General features: G+C 32.3%; 1 protein-coding gene and 1 pseudogene across 10 annotated transcripts in view; one reads left to right on the top strand and one right to left on the bottom strand.

Annotated features, from left to right (window-relative positions):
- LOC306664130 (high mobility group protein B1-like) overlaps window positions 1–27,254 on the bottom strand; it is a 642,241-nt pseudogene that overhangs the window by 422,303 nt on the left and 192,684 nt on the right. The window lies entirely within an intron of this gene.
- Window positions 1–27,254, top strand: part of ERBIN (erbb2 interacting protein) — a 135,143-nt gene that overhangs the window by 81,384 nt on the left and 26,505 nt on the right. For 8 of the 9 annotated variants that reach the window (XM_079144831.1, XM_079144832.1, XM_079144839.1 and 5 more), the window contains 11 exons: window positions 429–573; window positions 2,250–2,322; window positions 2,610–2,739; window positions 3,038–3,153; window positions 4,502–4,571; window positions 12,944–13,043; window positions 16,974–17,095; window positions 18,002–18,175; window positions 18,992–19,177; window positions 23,766–23,880; window positions 25,695–25,878. In XM_079144831.1, coding sequence (XP_079000957.1) covers window positions 429–573; window positions 2,250–2,322; window positions 2,610–2,739; window positions 3,038–3,153; window positions 4,502–4,571; window positions 12,944–13,043; window positions 16,974–17,095; window positions 18,002–18,175; window positions 18,992–19,177; window positions 23,766–23,880; window positions 25,695–25,878 — 1,415 coding nt within the window. The remainder of the gene's footprint in view (window positions 1–428; window positions 574–2,249; window positions 2,323–2,609; window positions 2,740–3,037; window positions 3,154–4,501; window positions 4,572–12,943; window positions 13,044–16,973; window positions 17,096–18,001; window positions 18,176–18,991; window positions 19,178–23,765; window positions 23,881–25,694; window positions 25,879–27,254) is intronic. The other variant, XM_079144835.1, reaches the window with a different exon arrangement.

Below are 27,254 nucleotides of genomic sequence, written 5' to 3'. Positions count from 1 at the left end.
AGTCTTTTCTTAGTAGTATAGAGTATATCCTTTCCAATAGTAGCAATTGAATTGATATCCTAAATCATTTTGTCTGTGGAAATGTTAAGCTAGGATGATTTCCATGAACTTTCTTTCTGACTGATAAATTATAAACTCCCATAATCTAAAGAAGCCCTAAGAATCCCCATATACCCCATATATGTAACTCTCTAGGGAGGTGATTGACACCTACATTCCTAAAGAAAAATATATATCCTTTGTCACTCCATTGGGTTAAAGTTAGTAGAAATTCTTAGCTTACTGACTATATTTCTTGTGGCACTTAAAAACAATTCGAGTCCTCTTTCTCATGTTAATTATGAATTAAGTTGACATTGTTTATTACCTATACTTCTTATAAATTATTCAATAGATTAATTATATTTTATTATTTTTTTTACTTATAGTTTATTGGTAGTTTGAAACAGCTCACATATTTGGATGTCTCTAAAAATAATATTGAAATGGTCGAAGAAGGAATTTCAGCATGTGAAAATCTCCAAGACCTCCTGTTATCAAGCAATTCACTTCAACAGCTGCCTGAGACTATTGGTTTGTATTGCTTTCAAATTCATGTAATTTTGATTAAACTGAAGGTTTCCATGAAAGTTTTATTTGTTACCACATAATTTTACTGTACTGCCACATAATAAATCTTTTTTGAATTATTCCTTATGATTAGTTGTACAATTTACTCATTTGTTATTGTTACTATGGCTTTGTTTATACTAAAGAAATCTCATAAGGAATCTGTATAACTGGTTTTCAACTCTTAATCATAGCCCTTAGTTAGTAACTTTTTCCCAGGCCTACTTCATTATAGAACAGACAATAAATCAGACTTGTTGAACAAATCCTATGTATGCAATTACTAAATTGCATGTGCAAGGCCCCAGGTTCAATCCCCAGCATTGAAAATAAATTTTAAAAATAAAATAAATTCAGTGATAAATCTGTATCAAGTTTCTTATTAAATGAAATATCAAGGGAATTGAATTATTTCAATGAAAGGACTAAATCCTAAATATTGTTATCTTTAAGATGTGTTAGCAACTCAACTTGACATTTTACATTGGAGTTCATTTTTGGTATTGCAGATTCTTTGGGTTTTGACAAATGTTTAATGACCTGTCTCTGTCATTGTAATGTCACGCAGAATAGTTTCACTCCTCTAAAAATGGTTTCTGCCCTGTGTCTTCATCCCTCCTTCCTTGAAACCCCTGGAAACCATGGATCCATAACTGTTTCTGTTAGTTGCCTTTTCTAGAATGTTATACAGACTCACAATGTTCGGCCTTTCAGATTGGCTTTTTATATTCATTTAAGATTCCTACATTTCTTTTCATGGTTTGATGGCTCATTTATTTTTAGCACTGAATTATATTCTACTGTCTGGATCTGCTACTGTTTATTGATCTATTCATCTACTGGAGAACATCTTGGTTTCTTCTAAGTTTGTGTATTATCAATAAAATGACTATATAAACAAACCCCAAAGAAGATGTTAGGGGCTAGGGTTGTGGCTCAGTGGTAGAGCACTCACCTGGCATGCGTGAGACCCTGGGTTTGATCCTCAACATCGCATATAAATAAATAAAGAAAGAAAGAAAGAAAGAAAGAAAGAAAGAAAGAAAGAAAGAAAGAAAGAAAGAAAGAAATGTTCATCTACAACTTAAAAAAATTTTTTTAAAGTTAAAAAAGAACCAAAAAATAACTTTTACGTATTTCTCAGTTGAATTAGTTGTTTTAGATAATGTATGTTTTGCAGATTCACTAGCATTCTACTTCAATCAACATTTTTAATTTTTAAATTAAAATATATTTTACCGTTTTAATATTTATATACATAGAATAGTTTGTTATAGACCATTGCCATTGCTTCTGTTAATTCAATAAGTTATTATTTTTTTTTTTTTTGGTGGGGAGTGGACGGTTTCTTCTCTACCATGCATTGTTTTTAGGAATGGAGTTATAGCAGTGAATAGTGCAGACAGAAAGTCCCTTCTCTTACAAATTTAACATTTTGGTGGGGGTTAGTAAACAAATATACACTGTATTAAAAGGGATGTGAGCTAAAATTGAAAATGTAGGGTAAGAGAATAGAGTGAATGGAATTGGGAGTGGTTTTGATGGTTAGTTTACAAAGTTCTTTTTAATTCTTGCCAAATGTAATGTCTCACATTGAATTCTAGTTTGTGCTAAAAAATTGTTATTTCTTCTCTCAATAGGTTCATTGAAGAATGTCACAACTCTAAAAATAGATGAAAACCAATTAATGTATCTACCAGAATCTGTAGGAGGGTACGTTTTTTGGTAAATGTGTAGATTCTTGAAATTTTTACTTTCAGTTCAGTATGCCATATTTTCAGACAGTTGCATAAATAACAACTAAAGGAGTTTCTACAAATATTTAAGTAAGTAATTGGTATGCAGGTTGAGTATTTTTATAGTAAAAATTGACAGACCTATTAATTTGATGAAGTTTACCTTTATGAAGTTTCACTGGGATCACAGCTTGTCATGTTCTTAAATTTTGAATTATATACAGGAAACTTTTTAAAATAATGTGTTTCCATTTATAATTAAAGGTTAATATCAATAGAAGAACTGGATTGCAGTTTCAATGAAGTTGAAGCTTTGCCTTCATCTATTGGACAGCTTACTAACATTAGAACCTTTGCTGCAGATCATAATTATTTACAACAATTACCCCCAGAGGTACTATATTTTAAATTTGTTTTAGCTTTCTGTCTCCTTGTTTTTTTCTAATTATCTTTATTATAGCTACAAGTATTGTTTCATTTATTTTCTTTGTAAAACAACTTATTTATTTTCTGAATAATAAATAGCTATGTTAACTTAGAATAAGTACCTAAATACTTTCCTTTGTTCATCAAAACTAATAACTAAAAAAGAAATATATTTTTCTTGTAAATGCAAAAATCTTTTTCATAACTTTCAAATATGATATTGTTCTTACGTTCATTAACCTGTAGGCCAAATGTCTCTCTTTCAGATTGGAAACTGGAAAAATATAACTGTGCTGTTTCTCCATTCTAATAAACTTGAGACACTTCCAGAGGAAATGGGTGATATGCAAAAATTAAAAGTCATTAATTTAAGTGATAATAGGTTTGTAATACTCATTCATCAATTGGTTTTTAGAAGACTGAATGAAATTAAGGTTTTGTAAGCTATGATAGCATAGCTAATGCTTGTTCCTCTTTTCATAGGTATCGTAAAGTTTGTTTAAAGAGACTGGTCTAATTTTTTTCTGATGTAATGTATACTGTAGTTGTCATTGTTCATTTTGGAATACAGCCTTTATTCTCTTATAACTTTTTCCTAAAGTCAGATCTTTACCTTAATAATACCATTGAACAAGTCAAATTTGCAGTCTAATCTGTTGATTCTATTTTTCTGGGCAGAGGTACACTCATTTACACTGCTTGGACTGCAGAGCCTAAGTGCAGAGCAAATGGATCACTATGATCACTAAAGTGGAACAGTATTTAAGTTAAAAACAAAATATTCATACCTTTTTCTGAAGTAAAAATACTAATGAGACTGATTAAAACACCATTTGTAAAGTGTTTTATATATTTTATTTTCATAATATCTTGTGAATCTTCAAAACAACCCTGTGGAATAGTGCAACAGATGTTCCCATTTTATTTGAGAAATTTGAGATTCATATATAATTAAAGTGACTTATATTGCTTGTAAGGTAGAGGTTTAATTCAAACTCAGTTTCCTGCCTAGTTAATGATATTCTTACAGTTCCATTTTATTGAAACAGAATTACTGCTTTCTTATTAACTCCCTGTTTTGGCATATACTTCCTCTTCCCAAACTAGAGGACTTAGGTTTTAACAAATTGTCTGAAAAGGTAGGCACAGAAGACTAGTTAGGCCTAAGAAAACAAGGTTGAAGTAGACATTCTATTTTAAATAGGGTACTATTTTATTTTTGCATTCTTATAAGTGCTTGTACTACTTTGTTTTTCTCATTATCATCTTAATATAGTCTTCTCAATTGTATAAGTAATGACTTACAAAAAATACAGAGAATGGTGCAGTTTTTACAACCATCTATCTCTAAGAGTACTTCCTAAATACAAATAAAAAGCCAAAACAATTTTATAAAATAGCACTTAATATGTCCTTGTTTTTTCTCTAAGGCAAGGACAGTTGTGACTAGTACATAAGACACATTTTTGAAGATAGAGATTATACATTTTCTTGCTGAATGATTTAGTTGACGAATATATTGTTAAAACTAGATCATTTTTTGTCTTATGTCTGTACAAAGCCCTATATTAGACTTTTCTCTCCTTTTTATCTTGTTTTCATATATCATTTTATAGCATTGTTCAGAAGGTCATTAGATTTAGCTTTGATTCATTCATCTCCAGCCCTTTCATTCATTTTAAATATTCTTATTTTAAAGTTTAATTTTTGTTTGTATTTTTTTCCTGCAGATTGAAGAATTTGCCCTTTAGCTTTACAAAGCTACAGCAATTGACTGCTATGTGGCTTTCAGATAATCAGGTAGGCATTCTGACCCTACTAATTGCTGAAATTCCAATTGTGTTATATATAATTATGCATTCTAATTTACATAGGCCCATTTAAGAGAAGTTATACACTGTGGTACACATATAAAAATGTATTTATACTTAAAGAAAAATCTTTGAAATATTTAGAACATAATTTTTGCAGTTGTAATTAGGAAAAAATAAGGCCTTTTGTACTTAACTAATTTTTAAACCCATAAGAGTAGAGATTAGGAAGTCAGATTCAGTACTCCCTATCTTTAATAGCACAGCATCATTCTCTTGTAATTTTTTCTGGGCATGCTTAAATCTACTGTCTGAGCAGTTTTCAAGAATACAGTGCATTGTTCTTAACTATAGTCATCATGGTGAACAGTAGAGCTCTTGAATATATTCTTCCGGTCTAACTGAAATTTTGTACCCTTTAATTGTTGTATCCTAATACATCTCCCACTCAGCCTGTGGTGACCACTATTTTATTCTATTTCTGTGAGTTCACCTATTTTAGATTCTACATGTAAGTGGCATCATGTGGTATTTGTCTTTATCTTTGGCTTATTTCACTTAGCATAATGTACTCCAGGTTCGTCCATGTAATTGCAAATGACAGGATTTCCTTCTTTTCTAAAGCTAAATAGTATTTCATTGTTTATACATATACATATGCCACATTTTCTGTATTTATTCATCTGTCAATAAATACTTAGGTTGATTTCTTATCTTGGCTGTTGTAAATAATGCTGCAGTGAACATGGGAGTACAGATATCTTGTTGAAATGCTGAATTTATTTCGTGTGTGTGTGTGTGTGTGTAGAAAGCCAGTAGTGGGATTAATGAATCATATAGTGGTCCTTTAACTTTTTCAGAGGACTCCCTCGATTGTTTTCCATGATAATTGTACCAGTTTACATTTTCACCAAACATGTGCAAGGGTTCCTGGTAAATTTCATTTTATAAAATAGAATATATAATTTGTTGATCTTTTTAATTTAAAAAATTAAAGTTTACTATTTGACTTTGACTAGTACCTTATTTTTCTCCTAGATTTGTATACACTGGTCTCATATTGTTCTCAAGTTCCATACATAGCCAAATTTGCTTGAGAAAACTTACTACATCCCTCTTTTGATTGTTACCGTCCTTGAAATATTGCTATAGTAAAGAAACCCATTTATTTGTATTCCAGGATTATCTAAGCTTTTTAACTGTGGACCCATTTCCTACCTAATTCTTACTAATATCCTAAAATTCCTAAGTTGATGTTAATCCATGGGTATTAATTAGACTGTAGTATTTAACTGCTTTGAAAATTTGGAAGGAAAATATTAAAATGATAATATTTTTGCTTTTGTTAGAGCTTGAATACTACATATATTGCATGTGAAACTCTTCTTGGTATCTCTGTTGACCATTTTGAGTTTGAAACTTAGTTATTTGAGGCTTTGTACCTGGAGTCAGAAAACATTTGTGGGGCCCTGTCTTATGCCAGATACAATAGGGATGAGGCATAGTTCCTGATGCCACACTAACTTTTATTAGTACAGTAGCACTTTGTGGATAAATTAATGCCAGCAAATTATGGCAGGTTTTCCATTTTAGTGAAATTATCAACTTCTACAGTTTCTTCATATTTACAGTATTCTCTGATTTTCTTCCCATTACTCATTGTTGTTTAAAAACAAAAATTGTATGGCAGGGTCTTTATTCCTCAAAGTTCAACAGAATATTTAGTAAAACAATATCAGATCTAGCTAGAAAATTTCCCTTGTATGAAACAAAAATTATGTTGTAAAAAAACTAAGTATAGTGGAAAGGGTCTGTGAATTTAAAAAACAGATTGCTCTGCTATTTAATATTTATTAAAATTACTACATAGATTAGTATATGACTGATGTTTTGAGTGAGTCTCTGAAGGCATGAGAACAATTATTTATATATTCCTGCATTCATTTTGTGATTTTCAAGAACCAGTTATTGAACAGTTCCTTTGTGCCAGGCTGTTTAAGATAGGGAAAACAGTGATGTTTAGAAAATCACTGTAATATAGTCTGGTACAAGATGAGTTAGGACTACTTTAGGAGCACAGATGGAGAGGGTAACTTGGGGATTTAAAATCAGGTTCCCCAGAGGAGGCAATGTCTGTGGTACCTGAATTACCACTCAAAAGAGGAAAAGGATTTTTATCAAAGAAAGGATAACAGTGTTCTTGTTAGAGGGTATATTATGAGCCATGAGGATTTAAGTGCAAAGCAACTTAGTGTATTTGATAACTCTACAAGTGGGTCAGTGTTACTAGAACATGACCTTTAAGATGAAAGGCGTAGGAAATGAGATAGACAGAGACAAGTTCTTGGAGAGTCTTTTATTCATGTGAAGGAACTTGTATTATGGTTCAAGGATGGCAAAGATTTTAAGTCCTTTGGATATATACCAAGGAGTGGGATAACTGGGTCAAATGGTGGTTCTATTCCAAGTTTTCTGAGGAATCTTCATACTTCTTTCCATACTGATTGTATGAATTTGCAGTCCCATCAGCATTGAGTGTACCTTTTCCCCACATCTTCGCCAACATTTCTTATTACTTGTATTCTTGATAATTGCCATTCTGACTGGAACAAGACAGAATCTCAGAATCTCAGTGTAGTTTTTCCTTTTTCCTTTTTTTTTTTTTTTTAATAATTTTTAATTGTGATTGGACCTTTACTTTTTTATATGTGGTGCTGAGAATTGAACCCGGTGCATTTCACATGCCAGGCAGGCACTCCCCCACTGAGCTACAACCCCCAGCCCATCAGTGTAGTTTTAATTTGCATTTTTATAATTACTAGAGATGTGGTGTAAATAAAATACACACTGGATTTTACGGCCTTAGTACAAACAAAATATAAATTATCCCATTCATAATTTTTATTTGGGATTATGTGTTAAATTATTATGTTTTATATAAGGTTAAATTGGATGTATTAAAATTAATCTATTTTGCCCTTTAAAATAGTGTAGCTACTAGAAATGATAAATTATTTGATTCCCATTTCTGTCTCACATTGTACTAGTATTGGACATTGCTGACATAGGTTACTGAGATAGTTTCCTAATAGGCCTCTGCCTTCAAATGTTACCATTACTTACTACTTCTCATCACCCTAAATCCTTTCTGATCCACATGGTAACTCAAGTGATCTTTTAATCTGATCCTACCACTAATCTATTTAAAACCTTTTCATGATGTTTTTTTTCTTCATAGCAAACATTTTCAAGACCTTTTACATCCTCTGACTGCATCTCTACCCCTTACATTTCATTCTCATTTCTTCACCTTCTGCCTTCTTATTTTCCTCACCTAGACTCTCAGAAATGCTCCTACTCATAGCTTCTGTATGTTCTCTTAGCATCCTATACCTTGTCCATGCTGTAATTATATTGTATTGCAATTGGATATTTTATTACTTGTTTCTTTCTACATATATAGTGTAAACTTCACAAAGTCCATAAAAATGGTTATTTTGCTCACACCTCTATAACCCAGTGCCTGTCATATAGTCCTTCAATAATAAGTATTATTATAATACTTATAAGTATTTGTTAAAGAGTGATTTTTGATTTCAGAGGAAGGACATTTACAAGCAATATTCTAAGACCCTAATTATGGCAAGAAAAAGCAATGAATAGCTGAAATGAAGTAAGATCAGAGATCAAGGGTTGGGGGTTCAGGGAACTGAGAGGCTTGATAAATAGTTTTAAACCTCTTTTTCTGTTCTTGGACTTCATAAATAGCGTCCATTAGTTTTCTCATTAACACCTTTATTGAAATACAATTCCTATACCACACAGTTCACCCATTTTGAAGTAAGTAATTAAATGATTTTTAGTATCTTCTCATAGTCATGCAATGATGACAGTTAAATATTTTCAAGGTGATTGGTTTTTAAAAAACCTCCCAGACAATTGTGATATTCCCATGTAAGAGGATTTTTTCCCTTCCTTCCCACAAACATTCACTGAGAAATCACTGGGCCGAGTTTAGCTACAGCATCTATGTTTTACATCTGTTGAATTACCCATTACTCTGGACGGATTTGGGATAAAGAGGTGGGAATATAGGTTGAGTATTCCTTATCTAAAATGCTTAGGACCAGAAATATTACAGACTTAAGAATTTTTTTCAGATTTAAAAAAATAGTTATATTTTTATTAAATGTGCACTAGTTATATATAATAGTGGAGGTTATTTTGACATTCATATATATATATATATATATATATGCATGTAATATTATTTGCTCCCTTTCAATCTCCAGTACTTCTGCTTTCCCTCCCCTATTCCCTCTTCCTTCTCCCCTACTTCTACTCTGTTGGTCTTCCTTCTATTTATTGTTTTTTTTTAAATTAGTGCTTTATAGATGTACATAAAAGTAGAACTCATGTGATATATTCATACATGTATACAGCACAATTTGGTCAATTTTGTGGGGCATTTCTTCCCCTGTCCCATCGCTTCTCTTTCTCCCTTGATTCCCTTTCTGTTTTCTATTTTCATGAGATCCACTCTTTTTTAAATTCCTTATTTGTTTATAGCTTCTTCATATGACCTTTGACTTTCTGAGTCTAGAGTATTTCACTTAGCATGATGTTCTCCAGTTTTATCTGTTTACCAGCAAATGAAACAATTTCTTTAAAAAAAATTTTTTGTAGTTGTACATGGACAGAATGCCTTTATCTTATTTGTTAATTTTTATGTGGTACTAAGGATCAAACTCAGTACCTCATACCTGCTAGGCAAGTGCTCTGCCACTGAGCTACAGCCCCAGCCCACACATAATCTCATTATTCTTTATGGCTAAGTAAAAACTTCACTGTGTATATATAATGCATTTTATTTACCCACTTGATGGGCACCTAGGTTGGTTCCATAACTTGGGTATTTTGAATTGTACTGCAATAAACATTGGTATACATTTATCACTATACTATACTAATTTTAGTTCTTTTGGATAAATACCAGGGAGTGGGATAATTGGGTCATATGGTGGTTCCTTTCCTAGTCTTTTGAGGACTCTCTAATTTGACAAAGTGATTGTACTAATTTATAGACCTACCAGGGATATATGAGTGTATCTTTTCCTTATAACTGTGCCACATTTATTATTACTTGTGTTCTTGATTATTGCCTTTCTAAACGGAGTGAGATAAAATCTCAGTGTTGTTTTGATTTCCATTTCTCTGATTGCTAAGGATGTTGAACGTTTTTTCAAATATTTTTTGACCATTTGTATGTCTTCTTTTGAGAGGTGTTTGTTTAGTTCTTTTGCCATTTATTCATTGGGTTATTTGGTGTGGTGTTTTTTTTTTTTTAAGTTTTTTATATTTTCCTCTGTCAGAAGAGTAGCCAGCAAAGATTTGCCATTCTGAACATTTCCCATTCTGTATCTTCTATCTTCATGTTCTTAAATAATTTCCTTTCCTGTGCAGAAACTTTTTAATTTGATGCAGTCACACTTACTAATTCTTAGTTTTATTTCTGGAGCTTTAAGAGTTTTGTTAAGGTCTTATTAAAGTGTTTTTTTGGTTTTTTTTTTTGGTTTTTTTTTTTTTTTAGGATTTTAGAATACTTTTTAAGTACAAAATGAGATCTCTTGGTGACCCAAGTCTAAACACAAAATTCCTTAATGTTTCCCACATACTCATAACCTTCTGAAGTTTATTTTATACAGTATTTTAAGTAATTTTGTACATTTTTTTTTTTCGTTTTTGGTGGTACCAGGGATTGAACATAGGGGTGCTTAACCCCTGAGCCACATCCCCAGCCCTTTTTTGTAATATTTTATTTCAAGATAGGGTCTCACTAAGTTGCTTGGGGTCTCTCTTAATTGCTGAGATTTTCTTTGAACTTGGGATCCTCCTGTTTCAGCCTCCCAAGCCTCTGGGGTTACAGGCATGTACCACCATGCCCAGAAATTTTGTGCATCTTGCTTACAGTCTGTCAAATGAAATTGGGTGTGAAATTTTCCCTTGTGGGATCATATCAGCACTCAGAAGTGTTTCAGATTTTGAAACATTTCACATTTCCAATTTTTGTATTAGGAATGCTCAACCTGTAGATGAATACTACTAGGGGTCATTGGATAATAGAAAAGGGCTCAAATGTGGGGACAAAGGTTATATTCCTCAAAAGAACAAGGAGTTTGGGGGCTGGGGTGGTAGCTCAGTGGTAGAGCTGCTTTCCTAGCACATGTGAGGCTCTGGGCTCAATCCTCAGCACCGCATAAAAAGAAGTGAATAAAATAAAGGCATTGTGTCCATATACAACTAAATATATTTTTTAAAAAAGAGAGAGAACAGAAGTTTAAAGTTGAGGATAGAAAAGTAATAATCTCATGGCATTGTACGTGCTACCTCTACCTCCTGAGTTAGGACAGATGAGGTATGGGGGGATAAGAATTTGAGACTTCAGGAAAAAGCATTGTTGCGGAATCCCTTTGTCTGAGGAAGTCAAGGAAAATTTCAGAAGTTCAAGATGTAGGCCAGTTTGTTTATTGCAGAACAAGGATGGGGCACTAAGTTTTGAAATGTTTGACTGGGAATAAGATTACATGATGGAATTAGCTATATGCTACGTTTTCATAAAATAAATGATTCAAAGAATAAACTGATGGTGTCATGAGAGAAGAGGGTAGTTCTCTGTTTGCCTGGAGTCAGCCAGGGCTTTTATTGGTAGGATTTTAGGTGAATGCATTGGAAAAAAGAGTTAGTTACATAAAGAAGTGAGTTGAGGGCTGGTGGGGTAGGACTCTTGCCTAGCATGGAGGAGGCCCCAGCACTCCAACCCCAACCCTGTCTTAAGAGGCTCATTGACTAGGGAAACACAAATCAAAACTACTCAGAAATTTTCATCTCACTCAACTTACAGTGGCAGCCATCAAGAGTACAAATAATGCCACGGTGACACATGCCTGCAATCCTAGTGACTAGGGACACTGAGACAGGAGGATTTCAAGTTCAAGACCAGCTTCATCAACTTAGTGAGACTTAGTGAGACCCTGTCTCAGAATAAAAAGGACTGGGGATATGCTCAGTAGTAAAGGGTAAAAGCACCCAATACAAAAAAAAAAAAAAAAAAAAAAAAAAAAAAAAAAACACAATAATTAATGCTAGAGAGGATGTGAAGTAAAAGGAACACTTTCACACTGTTGATGGGATCGAAAATTAGTACAACCACTTGTAGAAATCAGTACAGAGTTTCCTCAGAAGATGAGGAATAGAACTATACTGCTCCTTGGTATTTATCGTAAAGAATTAAAGTCAACATACTATAGTGATACAAGCATACTGCAGCACAATTCACAATAGCCAAACTTTGGAACCAACCTAAGTGTCTATCAGTTAATAAAGAAAATGTGTATATGTATATATGTGTATGTGTGTACACCCAGAGTTTTATTTAGTCATAAAAAAATATTTCATTTGCAGGAAAATAGATGGAACTTGATTACATTATGTTAAAAAAAAATAAGCCAAACTCAGAAAGTCAAGGGTTGAATATTTTTTCTCATATTTGGAAGCTGGAGAGGAAGAAGGAAGAGAAAGGTAGGGGAGATTCCATGAAAACTGAAGGGAGATGAGTAGAGTAGAATAAAGGGACCCAGGGAGCAGGAGAGAAGGGTAAATATGGGGGAATGATACTGGCCACATTATATTATTATATCGTGTGCATATATGAATGTGTAAAAATGAATTCTACCATTATATACAACTATAATGCAACAACAAAAAATTTGGAAAAAAGAAATTGTTTCTTAAAAGAAATAGTATAGTAAATTGACTTTTTAACCAAGTAGGCAAAAAGTCTTAGAAAAAATGAAGTCCAAATTATCAGAGAACTCCACTACTTGTTGCTACCATTAATGGAGACAGGAGGGAAGGAGAGAGATGCAGTTTACAACTTAACGGTTGTTTTTAAGGACTCTTTTTTTAGCCTTTGGGTAACTAGGATGAACCGTTTTTGCAAAGGTAAATACTAAAGAGGACAAAATAACATAAAATTGAAAGGTTATTTGATTAAATAAATCAAATAAATTTGATTAAATAAATTTATTTTATTTAATTTTAGGTTAAATTTGATTAAATAAATCACTATGTAATAACTAGTGATGTTTTAGATGTCTAAATACACTAACTTTACCTTACAGTAACAACGTTTTGAAAAATATTTTTATATTGTTTCAAATCAGTGCCTAAAATGTTATGGTATATATTTAAATTTGTTTTTGTAACCTACACTGTGATGCTTTATAGAAAAAAAAATAGGAATTGCTGGAAATGTATTTTCTTTAGAGTTATTGAAAATTAAACATTATTTTCTTTCCTTAGTCCAAACCCTTGATACCTCTTCAAAAAGAAACTGATACAGAGACTCAGAAAATGGTGCTCACTAACTACATGTTCCCTCAGCAGCCAAGAACTGAGGATGGTAGGAATTTAAGAATTTCTTTTTCTTTTCAAAACAAATACCAACTAATCAAAGTAAAGGTGCAAAATGAATTTTAGGTCTCAAAGACTTTATTCTGGTTGGACAAGATGATGGAGTATTGGTCAAAAAATTTCTCTCAAAATGATGGGAAAATAAGGTAACATCTCAAGGGTCGCAGACACTTGAATTTGGAGGTATAGTTGTATCCTGCTTTTCTTCCTTGAAATGCCTTTAAATTAAATCAATAACTTCATCAGTTGTAGTTCTCCCTATTTAAAATCACATTTAGCTCAGTGTTAGGAAAACATTAAATGTTATGTGATTAGAAATATTAAACAGGGAAATATTTAGTTCACTTCTGTTTTAAACAATCTACTGTTGCAAATTTATATCCTTACAAATCTGTCCATTAGAACAGAATAATTTATGGAATACTGACTATGAATGTTACTGCTAAATTATTTTCTACATTTTTCCCAGTAAGAGAAAATATACTCTTTACAGCTGGCCAAAACAGTTTTTGTGAATTACAGAGTGAAGTTTAGATAGCAAATTGCTTTTAATATGTTTTACTTTGTGCTCGTGTGTGTGTGTGTGTGTGTGTGTGTGTGTATGTATGTGTAACAATTATTACATTATACTTAAAATCATGATTTTTCTGTATGTATTTCTATAACCAGTAAAAATATCTATGTTCTGAAGTTGTTTATAAGTTAAGTCTTAATACATAACATTGAAGAAGAAAATGTAAATAAATCCTTTATCTCCATTTATAAAAAATATCATGAGCAAGTAAATTAAATTCTTAGCTTCAGTTTTCTTTTCTGGAAATGACAATAGCAGTTCCATTTGAATACAGCCACCATTTATATATTTATATATTGTGTATTGCATCTTCCAAGCTACAGAGTTGAGTGGTAGCAGTAGAAATCTTACAGTCTACAAATCCTAAAATATTGTATTATTTGACCCTTTACTAAAATAGTTTGCCAGACTGTGGAATTGGACATTAAAATCTCTTCTGTAAACTAAGGAATCATTCCATTCCTTTCCTTGCAAATATTTTTAAGTATTAATATTCTATCCTTTTGGGGCTGGAGTTGTAGCTCATTGGTTGAGCACTTGCCTATCACGTGTGAAGCACTGAGTTCAATCCTCAGCACCTCATAAAAATAAATAAAGGCATTGTGTCCATATACAACTAAAAAAATTTTTTTAAAAAATATTCTATCTTTCCTCTACAAGATTGGATTGGTTATTTGAACATATTATGTAGCTGATCATAGTATTGTTTACAGGACACTCATTCTTTCTTCCTATTTCCTATTATCCAGAAATCATCTTTAAACAGAAAAATGAAAATTAAAAGACATGAGTCCCAGTGAATAAGACAAAAGTTTTTATTGATGGAGCCAAGTATTTGCTCTAATTCCCCATGTTGCACTATTAGTGCCATAGGCAGAATTTGCACATCTGTTTTAACTTCTTAATTTCTCATGTGTAGCGTAATTTGATCTAACAGTACATCAGTATTGACAGTTTAAAATTAAGCATATTTTATTATGACACATTTCTGTGTTTCATTATACTGCTAAGAATGGAGATTAGAGGTAGATTTAAATACATGGAAAAGAGATCTTACTTGCAAAAAAAAAGATTTAATTATAAACCTTCCAGTGGAGAAGTTTGCTCTTATCATCTCACAAATCTTAACTTAATTTCTTTGTTATTTCCACAATCCCACAGTGCCCGGGACTCGAACCCAGGCCTCCAGCATGCAAGCCAGACACTCTACAAGATGGGCTATATGGCCTGCTTAACTTCAAATTCAATTTAAAAACTAACAATCATTAAACATACCAAGAAACAAGAACTTATCAAAGCCCCCCTTTTTTTCTTACAAAGGACAAGAAGTAATTAGCTTAGTGAAGTTAGAGTTTTCTAATTGTTTACTACTACTTATGGGAAGCCCAGGTCTCGAAAATGACCATGGTTGTGAATCACTTAGCTGTTGTGCAGATGAACACTGGGATTGAAGACATCACAAAACAATAAAATGCAGTATTGGGAGGATTGTCACACATTGGCATCATTCAAACTATTGGCAAGTCTTGGGGGGAAAAGGCCTATTACCAGTTTACTAGACTACACAGTGACTATGACTGAGTAGAGTAATAAGGATTTGACCAACTAGCCAATAGATTGGGTAGAAATCATATTATTTGATGCCCTTAATCTTTAAAGATAAGAGATTTATACAAAAGAGTAAGAAGTATAGGTGACCAGGAGTTGACAAGAATGAGAATCATGGTCAAAGTTGCTTACACTGCCCTGAATAAATACTGGTGTAAAATTGCTTTGATGTAATCTTACATTCTTTGGCATCTCTGAGTTGACTAGTGATTAATTGAGATTAATTCCCCCACCCAAGATAGGTAGAGGAATTATATGAATTCTAGAAAAATTCTGTTGGCAACTGCTTGGCTTTGCTTGCCTTTTTAGTGATAGCACAAAGGCAATAGGCATTTGGATCACAGTCCATATTTATTTTGAATAAAAATGATCCAATTCATTTAATAAGTGTTAAGCAGTTCAGTAAAGTAATTAAAATAAGAATCTTAAATAATGAAAACAAAGAAAAAGATGAGTCCATTCCCATTGTTCATATTTCTTTAATGCCATCCTTATTTTGATCATGAGACTTGAAGAGGTTAAGAAGCCCAGATTACTTAAAAGGGCTTAATATAAATGATAATTTGAAGAGTTTGGTATTATTTTATTTTTCTGTTAATGCAGTATAGCTATACATAATAGTAGCATTCATTTTGACAAATTGAACATGCATGGAATATAAGTTGCTCCTTTTCAGTTCTGAGTATCTCCTCTTTTCCTCCTCTTTTTCCTTTCCTTGGTATTATTTTTGCATAAATATTCAAATTGACCATATTTGGGTTTTCTAGGAATTTCAGTTTTTTTAACTTTGCCAATGTTGAATGCTTTTAATATCTTTTTGTTTTGAGTACGTATAGGTAATTTCTTTTAGTGGGCAAAAGTTGTGATTTTATTTTGTATTATAAAATTATGGAGTGATGTCTAACAGATTATTTTGAGCTTTAGATTTTTCTTAGATGCATAATAATAGGTAGCAAGAAAAGTGAGTTGTTAAATCTTTATATCTGAAGTAGAATAAGTATTGGTTTTACATTAAATTTTAATATTCTTTATATTTTGAAATAGAACATATATTCTGAGTACTTTATTTACTTAGTATCATCTATAAGGTGTGTAATATTTAATGCAAAGAATGTAATTATATACCATCAGACTAATTATTTTTAAGCCAAAATGCTCACTCTGTCATCAAACTTGTCCCCCTCCTCTGTGTACATAGTGAATCTTGGAATTAAAAGGAAGTGAAAATGCAAAACTTAGGTGAAAGGATTTATATACAGTGTTTTAGTTGGTAGATTCTCATCAGTAACTCTTTTTGGTTGCAAAACAAGGCATATCAGCTTCAGGGAAGAAAAAATTGTGATCGTAACATTGTAAAGAAAACTTAAAATCAGCTGAGCATGGTGGTTCATGCCTGTAATCCCAGAGACTCAGAGGCTGAGGCAAGATGATTCTAAATTCAAAGCCAGCTTTAGCAATTTAGGGAGGCCCTAAGCAACTTAGCAAGATCTTGTCTCAAAAAATAAAAAGGACTAGGGATGTAGCTCAGTGGTTAGGTGCCCCAGGTTTGATCCCTAATACTAAAAAGAAAGAAATCTTAAAATCAAAGTCTAGTTATTACCCTGGGATTTTACATCTGGCATTATTGTAACAAATATAACTTGTAATGAAAACTCTGACCACATAATGGTTTTTTTATAATTATAGCACTATAATTATAGTTATGTAGTCTTTTTTTTTTTTTTAACTTTTCTCTAGTTATGTTCATATCAGATAATGAAAGTTTTAATCCTTCATTGTGGGAAGAACAGAGGAAACAGCGGGCCCAGGTGGCATTTGAATGTGATGAAGACAAAGATGAAAGAGAAGCACCTCCCAGAGTGAGTTTGTTAGGTTTTCTTTTAAATTTGAAACTGGTCTGCTGATATTAAATGTATACTCTATATCTATACTGCTGCTGTTTTGTGGAAGTAGTATATTTATTCTTTGTCTTCAAGGCACTTGTTGATCCAAAATATTTCACACACAAAAGAATTTGAGAGCATTTTAAAGCTGTGTCTTTAAAAGCCTAAATATCAAGTATATATAAATGTGAGAAAAAAACAGATAATTATAGGCTAGAAAAATTAAACAGTATTTTATTATTGAATTGGTGTTTTCTAATCAGATGATCATTCCTTCCCTCTCTCATTTATAGTGATTATTTTCTCCCCTTTCATTTTCTTTAATGATTTGTTTATATAAATCCTAGAGATAAAGAACTATTTGTTGTGAACACTTGATTTTTTTATGGGATTGAGAGTATGTGTTGCAGTGGTGTAAGTGGCAAAGAGCATGTTTTGTGGTGACTTTAAGGATGTGATTATCTGCCCTTTTTGTAAAATAGCTGAATCCCAGAAAAATGACAGTTAGGCTGTCTTGGCAAGAGTTTGGTTTCTGGTACATGAAACTTAAGTATATGAATGTCTGAATTTTAAACATATGTTGGCAAGCATGTATCTGTTTCAAAGATAATTGAAAACAGTTTTTGGCAGTTTCCCTATCATATATCTCCAAATGGAAAATATTTAAGTGTACTAAAAAAGCTTTTGAAACCCTGAAATTTACTGTGACATCTTTGACTATTTTCTGATAAAACCTTACTTACATCGAACCTAAAATGCTATTATTTATCTTCACAGCCATCCCTATAAACTAATTTTCCAATTGTTCAGAAGGATTATAGATTAAATTCTGTGTGATTGACATTGGAAATATTTATAATTTGCATTTCACTTTGTCTCTAGGAGGGAAATTTAAAGAGATACCCAACACCATACCCAGATGAACTTAAGAACATGGTTAAAACTGTTCAAACCATTGTACATAGATTAAAAGATGAAGAGACCACTGAAGACCCTGGAAGAGATTTGAAACCACATGAAGATCAGCAAGTTGTAAATAAAGATGTGGGTGTGAAGGTTAGAAAGCTCAATTTAAAATAATTGACTACAACCTATTCCAAATTCTTTAAAATTTTTAAGATAATGGATATAATGATCTTTTTATACCCTAAATGTGCTTCTGAATTGTTCTCAGTTATCTAAACTGGGAAATGAACTCCCTAATTGCTCTCACTACCCATTCTCTGGCTATAGAATGTCCATGTTGGCAGGGTGGTGTCAACATTGCCTTTAAAAAAATCATTGACTAAATTCAAAGAATAGGTCATTATTATCAGAAAAGTCATTAGTATGGAAATATTCATTTTCCTCATTTTGAAATTGTTCCACTTTACTTAGTTCTAATTTTAAATGTATTTGCTATGACATACTTTTGACATTTCCTTGGAATGTTTCAGAAACTTTTACAAATCTCCAAGTTGTATATTCTTTTACTGAATTTCCCACATTCATATTTGTATCACAGTAACTAAAGTTTTATCTTGTCATTACAGTTACTTTGCATTCCACAATAAGCAGAAAGACATCTTAACTCCACTTTGTTGAGCATGCTGAACCAAGTGACTCACTCAGCCACACCAACCTTAAAACTTCTACAAGGAAGAGTAGCTTTGACTGAATTATGAATTTTAACTTAGCTCATTAATCTTTTCAGGTCACTCTTCCTGAAGTGGGCATTTTTATCTGTGCTACAGTTTCCATGTTTGAAGTTTCTTTAAGATTTATCTAGAATTGGACGTTGATATATTACTTGTAAATTTTAGCTGAACTTCAGTACAAGAATAGATAGAAAATTTAAAGAATATGAGATCTTTGTTTTCTTATTTTACTTAGACTTCTGAAAGTATTACTGCAGTAAAAAGCAAAGTGGATGACCGAGAAAAGTATATGATAGGGAACTCTGTACAGAAGATCACTGAACCTGAAGCTGAGATCAGTCCTGGAAATTTACCAGTGACTACAAATATGAAAGCCCCTGAGAACTTGAAGCATATTGTTAACCATGATGATGTTTTTGAGGTATATGACTTTATGATTATTCTGGAGGAATTGTAAGAATCTTCAATTTAATTTTTCATTGCTGATAACTAAAGATAGAAACTTGATATTATGATTGTAGAAAATAGGCTAATGAATTCATCATTGAGAAATTTCATATTTACTAAAATATCACTTATTTATTAAAGTATAATATTTATACAGTTTTTATTAGGTTGTGGTCTGATCTATAAAATAAATCTTTTATTCCTGAAACTCCAAAATGAAAAGGTTATGATTGGCATAAATCCATTATTTGACTAAGCTTTTGTTTTTGAATATGAATGGTTTTATGGTTAAATATCTTAAGACTTTTAGATGTGGATTTTCTTCTAGTGGATCAATAAAAACTCTTATTGAGATATAACTTATCCTATAATAATTACCCATTTGAGGTATACATTTCAGTGACTTTTAGTCTGTGTGTGTGTGTGTGTGTGTGTGTGTGTGTGTGTGTGCGCGCGTGCGTGTGCAGCCATCACCACAGTCACTTTCTGAACACTTTTTTACTACTTCAGAGAGAAAGCCTATACACCCTGTCACTGCTCAGTCTCTTCATCCCCCTCAGTCCTCAGCAACCACAAATATACTTTATCTGCCTCTATAGATTTGTCTGTTCTTGACATTTTAACATTTTGTGTAAGCAGAACTGTACAATATGTAGTCCTTTGTAACTGATTTCCTTTTTTTTTTTTTTTTTTTTTTGCGGTGCTCGGGATTGAACCCAGGGCCTTGTGCTTGCAAGGCAAGCACTCTACCAACTGAACTATATCCCCAGCCCTGTAACTGATTTCTTTTGCTGATCATATTGTCTTCAAATTCATATTGTAGCATTATATCAATGTTATTTCATTGTATGCCATGTTTATTCTTCAATTGATGGACACATGGGTTATTTCCACTCTTTAGCTGTAATGCATAAGGCTGCTGTGAATATTGTGCACAGGTTTTGTATGGATATCTGTTTTTATTTCTCTTGTGTATAGGAGTAGAATTACTGGAACTTATAACAACTCTAGATTCAACAGTTTGAGGAATTGCCAGATAGTTGCACCATTTTATATTCCCTTCATACAGTGCTAGTAGTAATGTAAAGTGGTGATATAACATTTTAATAAGGATATTTGGGGCATTTTTTTATTTATAGCTGTACTCTAAACTATATGCTAGCTACAAATGGCTATTTAAGTTTAAATTAAAATTTAGAAGTTGAGCTTCTCAGTCATACTAGTCATATGTTGAATGACATCTGGCTGGTTAGTGGTGATCACTTACCTATATTAGCATAGATATAGAGTATTTCTATCACTTTAGAAAGTTCTATTAGACAGAAATAGTGATGTTTTGGGTTATAGTAACTATTTCTGAAAGTTCAAAGTACATCATTTATTTTCACATTTGTCTCATGAGCTTGCATTTGCTACAGGAGTAAAAAACTCACACTGGGTGCCATGGCTCATGCCTATAATCCCAGCGGCTCAGGAGGCTGAGGCAGGAGGATTGCAAGTTCAAAGCCAGCCTTAGCAAAAGCGAGGTGCTAAGCAACTCAGTGAGACCCTGTCTCTAAATAAAGTACAAAATAGGACTGGGGATATATAGCTCAGTGGTCAAGTGCCCCTGAGTTCAATCTCCAGTACCAAAAAAACAAAAAAACAAAAACAAAACACACCTCACATCTTTTGAATGTATTATGTGGCTGGATTATATCTCTAATATACTATGTATGTATTAAAGCTTATATAACACAGACTGAAAAAGTTATACTTATCCTAGCGAACTTAGTACTCACTTAATGAGTCTTATGTTTAAGGTACAGTGTTTGGCATGATAGTGATGGAATGTAAAAATAACCAATGTCAGGCTGTGCTAAGGGTCTAAGAAAAGTACTGATGTTACAGAAATCGAGACAAGAGATCTTTTTCTAGCTATGAAGATCCATGGATCCTTTTAAGGAGAAGACATTCGACCTATATTTTTGAAATATTTCCATTGGAAACAAATAGGAGAACTGAATGAAATGTGTGGGGGGGGGATAATGAGAGCCAAAGCATAACATTTGGAAAATGCAAAAAAAGAAATTAAATCAGAGTAGGTTGGGTCCTGAATACTACTGTGAAAGAACTATATCATAGTTCTATTACAGTAGCTCCTGAATTCTCGAAGCTTGATGACTTTTTGAACGAGGATAGCAGAAAATACAGTCTGTGGGTTAGTTGTGAGATTATAGGAGATAAAGCTTGCAAATATCTCTGGCTACAAAGAAGGGAGAAAAGGAAACAGTGACATAATCATGACTAATTAGGTTGACAATGCCATTAACAGAATAGGGTTTTGAAGAGAATATATAGGCTTGGAAGAACAGGTTTGCTTTTGGATATGTGAAATTTGAGCAATTGGCAAGACCAGTTAGACATTTTCAACAAAAGTATGGATCTTCAGCTCAGAAGATAAATCAAAGCTAAATTATAAATTACAGAATTGTTTATAGTAAATAGTTTTTGAAGAAAATGTAGTATCTTTGTGTACAGCCTAAGAAAAGGAAGAAATGTGAGCTAACTGCCCACATTCGTGTTTGGAGTGATAGTGGTAGAATGTACAAGTAACCAAGATTGATTGACATGAGCAAAGGAGACAGAAAGCTGGGAAGAGATTTAGAAAAATACAATTCCCAAAAGCCGATGCGTAGTTTAATTTCATGAAGGGAAAAGTGTGGGCAGCAGTGTAGATGTAGTAGATATTAAAGATTAAATCATTTGCTCTTGTCCTTTTCTCTTATTCATATTCATTCTGCCATAAAGTCCTGATTAATTCCAAAATTTCTTTGAAATTCTTTTTCTAATCATTACCAACCACCATTGCCATTACCTTTGCCTTTGCCTAAGGAAAGATATAATCTCTTGAGGACTGAAGATAGGTAGATTCCTTTCCACCTATCTTTCTCGTACATTCTTCATACCAGAACTGTATACCCAGCACTTTTTAAAATTTTAAGGCAGGGTCTTGCCAAGTTGCCAAATATAATTCTGATCTTTTTTCTTCCTGGTTTGGCAACTTCTGATAATGACCCATACTTACTTAAATTGAGTGTGTAGTCAGGAAACAACCATTCTCCAGGCAATTCAGTGTTATTATTTTTGTCTCATAACACTTAAATTCTGAGTTTAACCTGAATTCTAGCTGTATGACTTGTCATACCTTTTATTTCCACATTTCTCTACTCAAAATATTATTCTCCTGTTTAGTCACTTTTAAAAACTAAAATATATTTACTAGTTTCCATTATATACAGTCTGGAACAGCGTTGGTAAATTAAGACTTCTGGCCTAAATCTAGCCCTCTGACTATTTTTAGCTTCCAAGCTAAGAATAAGTTTATTTAAAATTCAGTAGAACAATATTATTTTATGACATGGGAATTACATGAAATTCTAATTATGCTATACATAAATAAAGTTTTATTGGAACACAGTCACACTCATTTATTTGCATATTGTTGAATATTTGAAACAGAGACTGTGCTACCCACAACACCCAAAATGTGGTAGTATTTAGAGCACCTTTTTAAGGGCTTTGTTTCACCATATTAACTAAGAGTGACATAGCCTGCAGAAAATCTGGTTTCATATACAAGATATTTGTTTTCTAACAAGTCATTTTCTTTGCTGTCTGACAGTACTCTATTGTAGGTATCTGGGATGGTTGCCAAATATTAGGGAAAAAAGTCATGGAGAATATTAAAAATCTGTCTGCAGATTGGGTAAAAATTACCATAAATTGATCATTAAAAAAATAAATTTGAAAATTAGGGAGAAATTTTTCTTAACAAAATTTTTTTTCCCAGTACTAGGAATTGAACCCTTGGGTACTATATCTCTGAGCTGAATCCCCACCCCTTTTTATTTTTATTTTGAATAGGGTCTTGCTAAAGCTTATGAGACTGGTCTTGAACTTGTTTGTATTCCTCCTGCCTCAACCTCCTGAGTCACTGGGATTGTAGGTTTGTGCTGTTGTGTGGTGAGGGAGAGATTCTCTTGAGGCACCATCATTAAACTTGAGTTTTTTCAGAGGCAGGAATTGTGTTTTATTCATTTGTGTCTTTGTCCCTTGATGTAGTACCAGGCACATAGTAATCATTAATATAATTGAATAAGGCCTGCCACAGAAATTTCTCCCATAGGTATTTTCACATATTGTTAATAGTTACCATAGTTTATGGCCATCTCTTGAACAAGTCAAATCATATACTAATTTTAACTATTACAATAAAGAGTTTTCCCCAGTGACTCAGCAGGCTGAGGAGAATCATGAGTTCAAAACCAGCCTCAACAACTTAGTAACGCACTAAGCAACTCAGTGAGACCCTGTCTGTAATAAAATATAAAAAAGAGCTGGGGATGTGGCTCAGAGGTTAAGTACCCCTGGTTTCAATCTCCAGTCCCCCCTCCCCCCAAAAAAAAGTTTTCGTGCATGTTCTTAATACTCTTTGTTTTCCTTTTGATGTTTATATGATATAATATCCACTTAAAGAATTCAAAATATAACTTTCATAAATATTTCCCTTTTGTCTTTAGGAATCTGAAGAACTTTCTTCTGATGAAGAAATGAAAATGGCGGAGATGCGACCACCATTAATTGAAACCTCTATTAACCAGCCAAAAGTCGTAGCACTTAGTAATAACAAAAAAGGTTAGATGTTGAAGGAGAGCACTAATAGAAATTACCTGAATAAAATTTATGAATTTTTAAAGATAGATTTCATTGAATGTTATCTTATTTAAAGCATATTTTAGAAACACATTTTTAAACATGCCTTCCTGAAAAGTTGTCCTCCTGAAAAAAATCTACCAGGATTTTTCTTAGTAGATTTTTTTCTCTCTTTTCATGCAAACATACTTATAAGGGCATGGATTGTGCAGGCAGATAAGCATAGGTTATAATTCCATCTCTTCTACTATAATCTACTATGTGATCCTTGGGTTATTTAATTTTATCCATGTGTACATATCTGTTTTGATATGCCATGAGACTGAGTGCCTGGATTATATAAAGTATTATGTAGCATAGTACTTGATACAACAGTAGATACTCATTAATGTTATGTATCCCAGAGAATTTTTTAAATTCCTTCCCCCAACTCTTGCCATCTGTTTTTGTAACTGAATTTTAGACTTTTAGAAATGGATTTTAATGGATATCTCTTTTCACTCACCCCTTATCACCAATGCCTTATTATCTTTGTTATTTCTACCAAATGTTTATCCAGCATTTTGCCTTTGTGGCATCAGTGGTACTATCAAGGTATACCTTGGGTTTATAATGATTGTGGTAGTGATTCCTAATATTTGTTTAAGTACTTCACTTATTAGTTGCTTCAGTTTATGCTATTTTACATGCTGTTATGTAAGTATCATAATAGCCCCATAAGAAAGAAGAGCAATGTGTCTAGAAAAGAACATCAAAAACCATCTACTTTAATAGTATTTTAAAAATTAAGAATCCAATACTCAAATAACCTTGAAGTTGAGATTACAAGACTTCTTGAGCTATGTTTCTAAAATCTGAGAACAGCAAAAATACTTCTAATTCATATAATCATCCATGGATGTGTCTATAAACACTTTTTCCATGACTTGGCTAGAATTGAGGTAGTTTAAAAGTATTCTTTTTTTTTTTTTAAAGCATTACTTTCTATACTACTTGTCTATAATAGAATATGAACAGCCTGATTCTGTTTAATATAATTAAGAACCATCTCACATATTGAGAGGTTGCCATTCATAAACAATTCTGTGAAATACTTTAAAAACATGAAGAGCTGACCTTTGAAAATTCTTTGATTTGGTTGTTGTATGTTTGTGGATTTCTTACATTTTTCCTATTATCAGCATATATTGAATAATTTCTTATTCAGATAAGGTCAGAAATATAAACTAAGAACTATATTTTTGGTTTTGGATTTTCAGAATTGTAGATGGCTAGAATGCATATTCACTATAATTAATTGAGATCCTTAAAAAACAGTATTTGTGTCAGTAAACTAAATCAAATTCTGGGAAGCCCTTACTTTGATTACATTAAAAACAATATCTTGAGCCAGGCGAGGTGGTGCCTGCCTGTAATCCTAGCAATTTGGGGAGACCTGTCAGGTGGATTATAAATTGGAGACTAGACTCTGCAATTTAGCAAGGCCCTATTCTCAAAATAAAAACTAAAAAGTACTGGGGATATAGCTTAGTGGTAAAGTAACTCTGGGTTCAATCCCCAGTACCAAAAAAAAAAAGTATCATGATCTTAATATTCTTTAATCTTTGTGTATATTTAGGACTGAATTTCTGAATTTTCAGGGATGCCACTGGTTATTTTCTTATTCATATTATATATTACCTCATATATGGAAGCAGGACAATGTAAATGCCATTTATCATCAGTGGAAAGCATTTCCCACAAATTCTTGGTCAGTTTATCAGTGGTCTTAAATTTTGTTTGTTTGTTTGTTCCAGATGACACAAAGGATACAGATTCTTTATCAGATGAAGTTACACACAATAGCAATCAAAATAACAGCAATTGTTCTTCTCCATCTCGGATGTCTGATTCAGTTTCTCTTAATACTGATAGTAGTCAAGACACCTCACTGTGCTCTCCAGTGAAACAAACTCATGTTGATATTAGTTCCAAAATCAGGTTTGTGAACCTCCTACAAAATTATTTATTTGTCCAATTAATAAATATATGACTAAAACATTAAAAATTGACAAGTATTATAGAAGTGGTTCAGGCAGTATGTTTTCTTCCTTCATTTCATAGTTTATTTCATTTTTACACATTTTTATTTGAAAGCAGTTTTTTAAGTGGGGAAACAAAAACAAGATAGATTCTCAATCACTTCATGAGAAAGTTGAACATATATACAGTATTTCTAGGTATTACAGCCTAAACAGCCTATTTGGAATCATTAAAGCTCAAAGCATTATTTTTGTACTTAGAAATGCAGGATTGTTTTGGGGGGATGCTATTGAAGGGTTCATTCAGATCCTCTTGATTGGTGCTGTATAATTTGGTCTAGACTTAATTTTGTACAACATGCCCTCTGAGAGAAACATAAACATTAACTTAATTCCAGTATCCTGGAATTTGACACAAGTTTAAAACTTATTTTATTATTTAAGTTCTTAAGAAATTTGGCTGTTAAAACAAACTAAGGTCTAGAGTTGTGACTCAGTGGTAGAGTGCTTGCCTAGCATGTGTGAGGCACCAGGTTTGATCCTCAGGACCATATACAAATAAATAAAGGTATTGTACCCATCTACAACTAAAAATATTAATTAAAAAAAAAAAAACAGAAATCAATTTCCAAAATGTATGAGTTTGTTGGGATGAACTCAACTACTGTGTATAACCATAAAGCTCTAATTTTAAACATTTAAAAAAACAAACAAAAACTAGTCTTTTGATCTCGATGTCATTCTTTCAGTTGGAGTCTGCTTGAGAGAAAGATTTGGGCAGCAGTTGAACCAAAAACTGATTGTACAGATATTTTAAACTATCATTTAGAGTTAAATTGCTCTCAAATTCCAGGCATATTTAAGTACAATTTAGTGTTTGTATTTTAAAAAGAAGAAAAATTTTCTGCCTGAAAATGAGTTTAAATATTTTATAGTTATAATTATGAATCATTTGAATGTGTTCTCTGAATTTTAGGTTGTGACCTAGTATTTTAAAAAACCAATTTTGTAATCTCTTAGATGTTAAGATAATAATTAATTGGTTAAATAAAATTTTTACTAATCATAATTTTTATATAATGAAGTTATATATTTTATATAGTGAACTTATAATGAAGGGTTAAGCAAAGAATTTATCAGTAACTATTTGTACTATATTTCTAATACTAAATATTGCCTTTTGTTTACTGGAGAAAACAGTAGTAAGGAGTATCTGTAGAAACAGCTTGAATATAAGAGTACACACAAATGTGTTTGTGTACCATCAAGTAGAAATAACATGTTTTCTATAATATTGGAATGGTGCCTTTGTAAAATATTTGACAGGTACAGTGT

This window comes from Sciurus vulgaris (assembly GCF_902686455.1).
Source record: "Sciurus vulgaris genome assembly, chromosome: 6".
Taxonomy (NCBI): Eukaryota; Metazoa; Chordata; class Mammalia; order Rodentia; family Sciuridae; genus Sciurus; species Sciurus vulgaris.
The sequence above is the reverse complement of the archived record's forward strand: the minus strand, read 5'-3'. Positions and strand labels throughout refer to the sequence as shown.